Below are 12449 nucleotides of genomic sequence, written 5' to 3'. Positions count from 1 at the left end.
GCCACACTCTGCCATGTGCCACATTCAGGTCTCTTCACATTGCTTGTGTTTTCAATTTTTTGACATAGGGTGCTGGCAGATTACGGGCCTCCCATAGCTGCTGCCAGGCCCCTAATCTGCCATGGGCCCCTATATACCGCCTCCTCATGCTGCTGCCAAGTCCAGAGTCTCTCATGGGTCCCTATACGGCCTCCCATTGCTGCTGTCTCCATCGCCACACTCTGCCATGTGCCACATTCAGGTCTCTTCACATTGCTTGTGTTTTCAATTTTTTGACATAGGGTGCTGGCAGATTACGGGCCTCCCATAGCTGCTGCCAGGCCCCTAATCTGCCATGGGCCCCTATCTACCGCCTCCTCATGCTGCTGCCAAGTCCAGAGTCTCTCATGGGTCCCTATACGGCCTCCCATTGCTGCTGTCTCCATCGCCACACTCTGCCATGTGCCACTTTCAGGTCTCCTCACACACTGCTGGTGTGTTGAATTTTTTGACATAGGGTGCTGGCAGATTACGGGCCTCCCATAGCTGCTGCCAGGCCCCTAATCTGCCATGGGCCCCTATATACCGCCTCCTCATGCTTCTGCCAAGTCCAGAGTCTCTCATGGGTCCCTCTACGGCCTCCCATTGCTGCTGTCTCCATCGCCACACTCTGCCATGTGCCACTTTCAGGTCTCCTCACACTGCTGGTGTGTTGAATTTTTTGACATAGGGTGCTGGCAGATTACGGGCCTCCCATAGCTGCTGCCAGGCCCCTAATCTGCCATGGGCCCCTATATACCGCCTCCTCATGCTGCTGCCAAGTCCAGAGTCTCTCATGGGTCCCTATACGGCCTCCCATTGCTGCTGTCTCCATCGCCACACTCTGCCATGTGCCACATTCAGGTCTCTTCACATTGCTTGTGTTTTCAATTTTTTGACATAGGGTGCTGGCAGATTACGGGCCTCCCATAGCTGCTGCCAGGCCCCTAATCTGCCATGGGCCCCTATCAACCGCCTCCTCATGCTGCTGCCAAGTCCAGAGTCTCTCATGGGTCCCTATACGGCCTCCCATTGCTGCTGTCTCCATCGCCACACTCTGCCATGTGCCACTTTCAGGTCTCCTCACACACTGCTGGTGTGTTGAATTTTTTGACATAGGGTGCTGGCAGATTACGGGCCTCCTATAGCTGCTGCCAGGCCCCTAATCTGCCATGGGCCCCTATATACCGCCTCCTCATGCTGCTGCCAGGTCCAGAGTCTCTCATGGGTCCCTGTACGGCCTCCCATTGCTGCTGTCTCCATCGTCACACTCTGCCATGTGCCACTTTCAGGTCTCCTCACACTGCTGGTGTGTTACATTTTTTGTCATAGGGTGCTGGCAGATTACGGGCCTCCCATAGCTGCTGCCAGGCCCCTAATCTGCCATGGGCCCCTGTACCGCCTCCTCATGCTGCTGCCAGGTCCAGAGTCTCTCATGCCATGTGCCACTTTCAGGTCTCCTCACACTGCTGGTGTGTTACATTTTTTGTCATAGGGTGCTGGCAGATTACGGGCCTCCCATAGCTGCTGCCAGGCCCCTAATCTGCCATGGGCCCCTATACCGCCTCCTCATGCTGCTGCCAGGTCCACAGTCTCTCATGCCATGTGCCACTTTCAGGTCTCCTCACACTGCTGGTGTGTTGAATTTTTTGACATAGGGTGCTGGCAGATTACGGGCCTCCCATAGCTGCTGCCAGGCCCCTAATCTGCCATGGGCCCCTATACCGCCTCCTCATGCTGCTGCCAAGTCCAGAGTGTGTCATGGGTCCCTGTACGGCCTCCCATTGCTGCTGTCTCCATAGCCACACTCTGCCATGTGCCACTTTCAGGTCTCCTCACACTGCTGGTGTGTTAAATTTTTTGACATAGGGTGCTGGCAGATTACGGGCCTCCCATTGCTGCTGCCAGGCACGTAATCTGCCATGGGCCCCCGTACCGACTCCTCATGCTGTGACGTTGCAACAAGGTGGAATTCAACCCTACATATGTTAGACCGCCTTTACGAACAGCAAAAGGCCATCACAGATTTCCTGATGTTAAAAGCGGATAAAGGTACTCCTTGTGTAACTTAGATGTCAGCCATTGGCAGCTCATGCGTGACACCTGCGCTTGCTCAGGCCCTTTGAGGAGGCCACGCTATTCGTGAGTCGGCAGGACTATGGGATGAACGACGTCATTCCTCTGTTGCACGTCCTGGAACAAATGCTGTTAACAATGGCTGGTCAGGATGCGGTAGACGTGGCGCACAGATCTCAACGCCACATGACCCCTGTGGGGGCAGGACAGGAAGAAGAGGAGGAGGTAGAGGAGGACATTGGTGCTCAGGAATTATTGAGTGAAATGGGTGGTTTTTCCACTCAGCGGACAGGAGTGGAGGAGCAGGAGCATCTGGTAGAGGAGGAGGAGGAGGAGACAGAGGACCCAGACGCACCTTGGCAGTATGCTGTGGAGATGGAGGCAGGGAGTCCCTCGCATTCCTTGGCACAAATGGCCCATAGCATGCTCGCTTGCTTGCGTAGCGACAGCCGAATAATAACCATCAGACAGAGGGATGACTTTTGGCTGTCCACCTTGTTGGACCCTCGCTACCGTTCACAAATGGTGGCCTTTTTCACACCTGCTGAGAGGGAGGCCAAAATAACGTACTATAAAAACCACCTATGTAGTCAGCTGGTCTCTGCCTTTCTGCGCCAACGTCCATCCTCAGACACTGTGGGCCCTGTGCGCTCGCGTTCCGCTGCCATGGCAGCAGGGGAGGGGTGGGGTGGTAGGAGCAGTGGCAGCTCCACCAGCAGCGGCTGCCTCAGTCTGCAGTCGATGATGAGTAGCTTTCTTCACCAGCGCAGTGAGGAAACTACTAACCAGCCGCAGCAGCAGCAGCATCAGGTGGACCTGGAGCAGGACCTCAAACAACAGTCTTAGGCCTACTTGGACAGCACCCTGCCAACCGAGGTAGACAATCCCCTTGACTACTGGGCAACGAAACTTGACCTTTGGCCCCAACTAGCTGAATTTGCCCTTGAAAGGCTGTCATGCCCGGCCAGTAGCGTGGCATCGGAGCACGTGTTTAGTGCGGCAGGAGGTATTGTAACTCCGCGGAGGACACGACTGTCCACCCAAAGTGTGGAGAGACTCACGTTTGTGAAAATGAATCAGGCGTGGATTAGTCTGGATTTCAAACCACCAGTTCCTGACACAACTGACTAAATCCGCCATGAATCATGCCCCAAACATGTGCCACTTTCAGGTCTCCTCACACTGCTGGTGTGTTCCATTTTTTGTCATAGGGTGCTGGCAGATTACGGGCCTCCCATAGCTGCTGCCAGGCCCCTAATCTGCCATGGGCCCCTATACCGCCTCCTCATGCTGCTGCCAGGTCCAGAGTCTCTCATGGGTCCCTGTACGGCCTCCCATTGCTGCTGTCTCCATCGCCACACTCTGCCATGTGCCACTTTCAGGTCTCCTCACACACTGCTGGTGTGTTCAATTTTTTGTCATAGGGTGCTGGCAGATTACGGGCCTCCTATAGCTGCTGCCAGGCCCCTAATCTGCCATGGGCCCCTATACCGCCTCCTCATGCTGCTGCCAGGTCCAGAGTCTCTCATGGGTCCCTGTACGGCCTCCCATTGCTGCTGTCTCCATCGCCACACTCTGCCATGTGCCACTTTCAGGTCTCCTCACACACTGCTGGTGTGTTCAATTTTTTGTCATAGGGAGCTGGCAGATTACGGGCCTCCTATAGCTGCTGCCAGGCCCCTAATCTGCCATGGGCCCCTATACCGCCTCCTCATGCTGCTGCCAGGTCCACAGTCTCTCATGGGTCCCTGTACGGCCTCCCATTGCTGCTGTCTCCATCGCCACACTCTGCCATGTGCCACTTTCAGGTCTCCTCACACACTGCTGGTGTGTTCCATTTTTTGTCATAGGGTGCTGGCAGATTACGGGCCTCCCATTGCTGCTGCCAGGCCTGTAATCTGCCATGGGCCCCCGTACCGCCTGGTCACGCTGCTGCTGGGTCCACAGTGTGACATGGGTCCCTGTACCGCCTCCCATTGCTCCCACTCTGCCATGTGCTACTTTCAGGTCTCCTCACACTCCTGCTGGTTTCCATTTTGTCATAGGTTGCTGGCAGATTACAGGCCTCCCATAGGTGCTGCCAGGCCCCAAATCTGCCATGGGCCCCCGTACCGCCTCGTCACGCTGCTGCTGGGTCCACAGTGTGACATGGGTCCTTGTACCGCCTCCCATTGCTCCCACTCTGCCATGTGCCACTTTGAGGTCTCCTCACACTCCTGCTGGTTTCCATTTTGTCATAGGTTGCTGTATGGCCTCCCATTGCTGCTGCCTCCACCGCCACACTGTGGCTCCAAACACTGGTTTTGGCCCCGTGACTGGCCAAATGAGTGAAGTGTGCGGTGATTCTAAGATCGACGGCACTCATCTGCATGTCATACTGAGTGACAGTATTATTTCTCTTCCCCAGCAGACTCCAAGGGCATTTAAATTAAAGGTACAGTGTTCTGCACTAATATTAAGTCTCTCTGAAGCCTAGAAACACCCTTTTTTAAGTTAAATTCACAGCGAATTTATTCGATTCGAATCGAATATTGTCCACGAATTCGCCGAATCAGTCGAATCGAATTTTTCATTTCTTCGCTCATCTCTACTATCTATGGCTCGCTTTAGGGTAGGGGGTAGATAGGAAGAAGTGTTGTTCAATTTTCTAATGGTTAGTGGGGTCAAAATGACATTTGTTTTTGACCTTAGTGACCAGAAAATATGGCAGAACAGGATAGAAAATATTTCTTGAATGAGCGAAATTCTAACTGACTGTGGTCTATCATTTGATCGTACATATTGTAATGAAACTGTCTAATTCATCCTTTGATTCCAACAGGATGGATTAAATTTTTAGGGCTTCTCTATGAATTTATATGATTCAGTGATGGCAAGAAAGAATGTTTTGATGAATGATTTTTCTACAGATGTTTGAATGAAAATCTAACCAGAAACCCAGTCACGATTTTCTGTCTCCACTTCCCCAAGGCAACCCAGCTTGTTCCTTTGCTTTCATCCCCCCCACAGTCTAAAATAAGCCCTGACAACTCATGGGGCCCCCGGGCAATAGGGGATCATGGGGCCCCTGTGTCCTTGCCCAAACTCAAAAAAGCCTATGAAAAAGGTACCATGGGCATCTCATGGGGCCCCCTACTGACCCCGGGCCCTCGGGCAGTGCCCGAGTTTCTAAATGGTCAGTCCGCCCCTGAATACAACCCAAGCGTTCCCAGTGCTTTAGCTGCTCCAATATGAGACCATCAGCTATAGCTAGCCTTGACAATTCACCAGTGCCAAAGCCTCAGACATTCCTATTCGTTCAGCCTAGCAACCTGGTGTTTTTTGTTCAAGTTTTAACATTTCATATTAAAAAAAAATATATATATATATATAATATTAAACATAGAAGATAAGAATAAATTATCTTTTTTTTAATTATTATTATACAGGATTTATATAGCGCCAACAGTTTGCGCAGCGCTTTACAAAATGAAGGTAGACATTACATAATTTGGTAGAAGAGGAAACAGAGGGCCCGGCTCATTAGAGCTTACAATCTAGGAGGAAGGGTTGAGTGATACAAAAGGTAATAGCTGTGGGGGGATGAGCTGATGGAGGAAATAAATGGTGGTTTACTAGGTAGAAGCAGGATATGCTTCTTTAAAGAAAGAGGTTTTCAGTGATCGTCTAAAGGTGGATAGATTAGGAGACAGCTGGACAGAATGGGGTAGGGAGTTCCATAGGATGGGAGAAGCTCGGGAGCAGTCCTGGAGGCGAGCATTGGAGGAGGTGATACAGGAACTAGAGAGCAGAAAGTCATGGGAGGATTGAAGAGAGCGATTTGGTTGATATTTTGAGACCAGGTTGGTGATGTAGCTGGGGGCAGAGTTGTGGATGGCTTTGTAAGTTGTTCTTAGTATTTTGAATTTTATTCGTTGGGCAAGTGGAAGCCACTGGAGGGATTGGCAGAGAAGGGTGGCAGACAATGAACGGTTTGTAAGGTGGATGAGCCTGGCAGCAGTATTCATGATGGACTGGAGGGGGGATAGCCTATGTAAAGGTAAGCCAATGAGGAGGGAGTTGCAGTAGTCGAGGTGAGAGATAACCAGGGAGTGAATTAGGAGCTTTGTGGTATCATTGGTTAAATATTAGCGTATTCTGGAGATGTCGTGGAGGTTGAGGTGGCATGATTTGGACAGGGATTGGATGTGGGCCTGGAAGAACAGTTCAGAATCCAGGGTTACACCTTGCACCTTGGCATGCAGGGATGAGTTGATAGTGGTGCTATTAATCCTGACCGAGAAATCAGGGGAAGAGGCACGTGGGGAAGGAAATATTATGAGCTCAGTTTTGGATAGATTGAGTTTTAGGAAGTGGTGTGACATCCAGTCTTATACATCTGTTAGTAAATCGGTGATACATGAGGAAACTGATGGGGTGAGCTGAGGAGTAGAGAGATAGATTTGTGTGTCATCAGCATAGAAATGGTATTGGAAACCATGGGAAGCCATCAGCTGACCCAAGGAAGAAGTGTAGATCGAGAATAGGAGAGGTCCAATGACAGAACCTTTGGGGACCCCGACAGTAAGAGGAGAAGAAGAGGAGGAAGTAGAGTTGTAAGTGACACTGAAGGTGTGGTGAGATAGGTAAGATTTGAACCAATGGAGAGTACAGTCACGGAGACCCAGTAAATAGAGTTTTTTGAGGAAGAGGGGGTGGTCAACTGAGTCAAAGGCAGCGGAGAGGTCCAAGAGCAAGAGTACAGAATAGTGACCATTGGTTTTAGCAGTTAGTAAGTCATTTGTGAGTTTTAGGAGAGCAGTTTCTGTGGAGTGTTGTGGGCGAAATCCAGACTGAAGGGGATTGAGAAGGTTATTCTCAATAAGGTGGCAGCTCAGCTGGTTGTAGACTAGACGTTCAAGGAGTTTGAAGGCAAAAGGGAGTAAGGAGATGGGTCTAAGGTTGCTAAGATTGGTGGGGTCCAGTGAGGGTTTTTTAAGTATGGGGGTGACTAGCGCATGTTTTAGAGAGTTGGGGAAGATGCCAGTAGAAAGGAAGAGATTGAAGATATGAGTTAAAGAATGAAGGATAGAGCCAGAGGGTGACCGTAGTATTTGCTAGGGAACAGGGTCCAGGGGGCAGGTTGTTAGGTAGGCTTTAGAAAACAGTTTACCAACCTCCGCTATAGTAGCTGGGTTAAACAAGGGAAGTATAGACTGTGCAGGTGGACAAGGAGTGTAGGTTGAGGGAGATATCTGTACAGTGGAGATCTCATCACAAATTGTATCAATCTTATTTTTTAAGTGATTAGCGATCTCCTGAGCAGTGAGTGAGTGAGTGGGTGGAGGTAAAGAAGGACGAAGTAGAGAGTTAAAGGTAGAAAAGAGTTGACGGGGATTGCGTGAGAGGATGTTAATGAGAGTGATAAAACAGGTCTGTTTGGCAGTGTTGCAATACAAGAATTGTATTTTTGAACGGCAGATTTATATTGGTGGAAGTCTTGCTGGGTCTTAGTCTTACGCCACAAACGCTCCAGAGCACGACTACGTTTTTTGAGGTATCTGATATTGTGTGTTTGCCAGGGCTGTAGTGGTTGCGGCCTAATTCTGTGTGTAGTGAGGGGGGCTAGATGACAGTGAACTATTGTAGACAGAAGTGGCCAGGTTGGGGCAGGACAAGGCAGAGATTTTGTCATAGAGACAATCTGTTGCCAAAAAAAGAAGAGAAGGATGAAGATAACAAAGGTTTCTATGGGTAACTGTTCAGTAGTTGGAAGACAAGGAGGAGGAAGCCAAGGAGAGAGTGAAGCTAATAAGGGAGTGATCAGAGAAAGGAAAAGGAAAGTTGGTGAGGTTGCGAGGAGGGCAGAGATGCATCTATATCTATAATTATCTATAACTGGAGTAGCCAATATCTTTTTCCATCTTTCTTTCTGTTCCAAACTTTGTTTGTTGAGTGATCCAGTGATCACATTATTCCACAACTAATGACAGCTGGCAGAATAGTCTACGATACCAAGTTATAATATCTCTACACCCTTAGTATAAGAGTACTATACTCCCTTAGTATGATAGGTATTATACACCCTTAGTATGATAGGTATTATACACCCTTAGTATGAGAGTACTATACTCCCTTAGTATGATAGGTATTATACACCCTTAGTATGACAGGTATTATACGCCCTTAGTATGATAAGTACTATACATTCTTAGTATGAAAGGTACTATACCCCCTTAAGCTGGCCATACACGTATAGATTTTTTTTCGAGAATTTTTTAGTTTCAAGAATACTCATTCGATCTTCTAATCGTTAGTGGGGTCAAATCGATGTTTGTTTTCAACCGTAGTGAGGGGAAAATTTGCAGAGGTAGGAAGGAACACTTTTCTCGATCAAACGACATTTCAGCCAGTGTATGTGGTTATCGTTCATAAATTGCATTCATTTCAAACTCAAATGTTTAAAGCAAAAGACAATTTTAGAACGACATTTGTCCATTCACCAAATGTTCAAAGAATATTCTCGTCCGAAAATCTACACGTGCATGGCCAGCTTTAGTATAATAAGTACTATACACTCTTAGTATGATAGGTACTATACACCCTTAGAATGATAAGTACTATGCACCTTTAGTATGGTAAGTATTATACACCCTTAGTATGATAAGTACTATATACCCTTAGAATAATAAGTACTATACACCCTTAGTATGATAAGTACTATACACCCTTAGTATGATAAGTACTATACACCTTTAGTATGATAAGTACTATGCACCCTTAGTATGATAAGTACTATACCCCCTTAGTATGATAAGTACTATACACCCTTAGTATGATAAGTACTATATACCCTTAGAATAATAAGTAATATACTCCCTTAGTATGATAAGTACTATATACCCTTAGAATAATAAGTACTATACACCCTTAGTATGATAAGTACTATATACCCTTAGAATAATAAGTACTATACACCCTTAGTATGATAAGTACTATATACCCTTAGTATGATAGGTATTATGCACCCTTAGTATGATAGGTACTATATACCCTTAGAATAATAAGTACTATACATCCTTAGTATGATAAGTACTATACACCCTTATTATGATAGGTACTATACACCCTTTGTATGATAAGTACTATACACCCTTAGTATGATAGGTACTATACATCCTTTGTATGATAAGTACTATACACCCTTAGAATGATAGGTACTATATACCCTTAGAATAATAAGTAATATACTCCCTTAGTATGATAAGTAGTACTATACACCCTTATTATGATAAGTACTATACACCCTTAGTATGATAAGTACTATACACGCTTAGTATGATAAGTACTATGCACCCTTAGTATGATAACCACTATACACCCTTAGAACTGTAGATACTATACACCCTTAGAATAATAGGTACTATATACCCTTAATATGATAAGTACTATACACCCTTAGTATGATAAGTACTATACACCCTTAGTATGATAAGTACTATATACCCTTAGTATGATAAGTACTATACACCCTTAGAATAATAGTTACTATACACCTCTTAGTATGATAAGTACTATACACCCTTAGAATAATAGTTTCTATACACCCTTAGTATGAAAAGTACTAAACACCCTTAATATGATAAGTACTATACACCCTTAGTATGATAGGCACTATACACCCTTAGTATGATAAGCACTATACACCCTTAGAACTGTAGGTACTATACACCCTTAGAATAATAGGTACTATTTACCCTTAGTATGATAAGTACTATACACCCTTAGTATGATAAGTACTATACACCCTTAGTATGATAGTTACTATACACCCTTAGAATGATAGTTACTATACACCTCTTAGTATGATAAGTACTATACGCCTTTAGTATGATAGGTACTTACATTTGTCCAGATGCATGATAAAGAAAGAATAGAGAAGCCGCTGCTCTTCCTGGCTGCAGGTGACTGGTATGTAATAGGTGTGGTAGTGCCTATGTATCTCACACGGTGAGGAAATTCTACACCCATGTACCAGATGCTGACTTTACTAGTTTAGTAGGTATAATCTGATCACAGCTAAGATCTGTGCAGGTTCTCCATTCACCTGCTAACAATGTTACAGGATGCCTTGTCCTGGTAATGATTACACAATAACAGTGAATGTGTAGTCCAATTATCCACTTAATAAATTAGATGTTTTGTGCCTAGTAACAAGTAATAGAGAACTTTTTATGGCTGGGAAGGGAATATCAGCTGCTTTAGTGTAGTCCTGTGAAATCACTTATTTCTTTGCCTGGACTGTATGAGGTTGTCTTACAGCAGGGGTGGGAAATTAAAGTTCATATTAACCCTCAACTTGTAAAACAACCCATTCAGTTTAAAATAGAAATGAAAGGCAATGCATGTGTGTATACCCATAAAAAACATTATCAGTACCCTTTTTTTTTTATAAGTAAGCACATACCCGCTGTTCTCAGCTGCATAAGGATTTTAGAGAGCTGGGGGAGGAGAAACTGTAGTACACTGCTCTTCCCTGTGAATGGCTGTGTGGGGGGGGGGGTGTCAGCACATGCCTAATCATTGGAGGAAGGCAGGCTGTGTTCTCAGCACAGCTAGAAAACTGACCATGCTGTGGTCTCATGCCTAGTGTGGTCAGGAAAGCAGAGGGATTGGCAGAAACGCCAGAGATTGCATTCAAAGAAAGCAATACAAAGAGCAAAGGATACATTTTCATACTACTACAAGGTACAGCATGCACATACCAGGAATATTAACTTTTAGGTTGATGTATTCTTTAATATTCCCAAGGGGGCCACACAAGAAACTGGGCCAGTTGTGGAGGGCTGCAAGTAGTTCTGCTCAATATTAATTTTGCACATGAGAAGGTTCTCAAGTACATTAACCACTTGACCACCGGAAGATTTTACCCCCTTCATGACCAGGACATTTTTTTGCTATTCAGCACTGCACTACTTTAACTGGCAATTGCTCAGTCCTGCCACAATGAAATTTCTATCATTTTTTTCACACAAATAGATATTTTCTTTGGTGGTATTTAATCACTACTAGGTGTTTTATTTTTGGCTACATAAATGAAAAAATACCAAAAATTATGAAAAAAAAGTTTTTCTTACTGTTATAATATTTTGCAAATAAATAATTTTTCTTCATAAATTTGTTTCTGTAGCTTTTTTCCATATGTTATCTTTTCTTATTTGAACAGCTCATTTAGATCATCGTGTAAAGTCAATGACTCAGCTGTAGACTCATTACTAATATAACCACTCATATAGTTGGGATGTGTATATACATTGTTCTACTGCACATTGATGTGATTATTCTATCCTGCAGTTAGCACACATTCTAGTTGACCCCACTCCTTGTTTTGCTCAATTAGATCATCATGTAAAGTCAACGACTGAGCTGTAGACTCATTACTAATATAACCACTCATCTAGTTGGGGCGTGTATATACATTGTTCTACTGTACATTGATGTGATTATTCTATCCTGCAGAAAGCACACATTCTAGTTGACCCCACTCCTTGTTTTTCTTGGACCATCTCTATGCCACACTTGGCAGATATTCACTGACAAGCTATACCACTTTATCCTTAAACAATCATTGCATGTACTACACGTCAGTCCGCGATGAGAGATTCTGTCAGGGACCACGGCTCCAGGGTCCGCAATCGCGGCTCTGTCCCTCGCGCATGCGCAGTGGCGGCGGATCGCGCCGGGACACGGGCACTAGGTCCCGGCGAGCCGCGGCTGACAGGACGCCGCGCATGCACAGTAGGAGCCGCGGGCGCGCCTCAGGCGTCCAATGACAGCCGGGGGCGCGTCCTAGCCGGCCAATGACAGTGCAGGGCGCACTATTTAAAGATGCCCTGCACTGTCACAGATTGCCGCAAGGTCTTCTGTGATCCTGAGTTCCTGCACCTATCCTGTGACCCTGATTGACCCTGACTATTCTGCCTGCTCCTGCGTTTGACCCGGATTGTCCTGACTACTCTGCCTGCTCCTGCGTTTTGACCCGGATTGTCCTGACTATTCTGCCTGTTCCTGCGTTTGACCCGGATTGCCCTGACCATTCTACGGATTGACTTTTCTGCTGACCCTGCGTGTCACCCGACTACTCTCGCCTACCGATTCTGTACCCCGATTACCCTCACGGGCCCACAATCCGTTACTACCCTGCTGGGGCCGCCATCCTCTTCATATCTGGCTCTCCCGGTACCTGTCCCCAAGGGTCTCCTCAGCCGCTGGCGGGCCTGCTCGGAGGTCGTGACCTGGCCCGGGACTGTTTCAAGTCCATCCCCACCATCAGGGGCTCTGGTGAAAGCACAGCCCGGGCTTAGACCCCACGCTCT

General features: G+C 46.5%; 2 protein-coding genes across 2 annotated transcripts in view; one reads left to right on the top strand and one right to left on the bottom strand.

Moving 5' to 3' along the window:
* LOC149463531 (histo-blood group ABO system transferase-like) overlaps positions 1–10151 on the bottom strand; it is a 149702-nt gene extending 139551 nt beyond the window's left edge. Inside the window, exon 1 of the mRNA XM_089675065.1 lies at positions 9979–10151. Within this exon, the coding sequence (XP_089531191.1) occupies positions 9979–9994 (16 nt within the window). The 5' untranslated portion in view covers positions 9995–10151. The remainder of the gene's footprint in view (positions 1–9978) is intronic.
* LOC149463526 (ficolin-1-B-like) overlaps positions 1–12449 on the top strand; it is a 638327-nt gene that overhangs the window by 287871 nt on the left and 338007 nt on the right. The gene's annotated exons all lie outside the window — the stretch shown is intronic.

This window comes from Staurois parvus, unplaced genomic scaffold, assembly GCF_062004578.1.
Source record: "Staurois parvus isolate SC_StPar_1 unplaced genomic scaffold, SC_StPar_1.0 ptg000154l, whole genome shotgun sequence".
NCBI lineage: Eukaryota > Metazoa > Chordata > Amphibia > Anura > Ranidae > Staurois > Staurois parvus.
The sequence above is the reverse complement of the archived record's forward strand: the minus strand, read 5'-3'. Positions and strand labels throughout refer to the sequence as shown.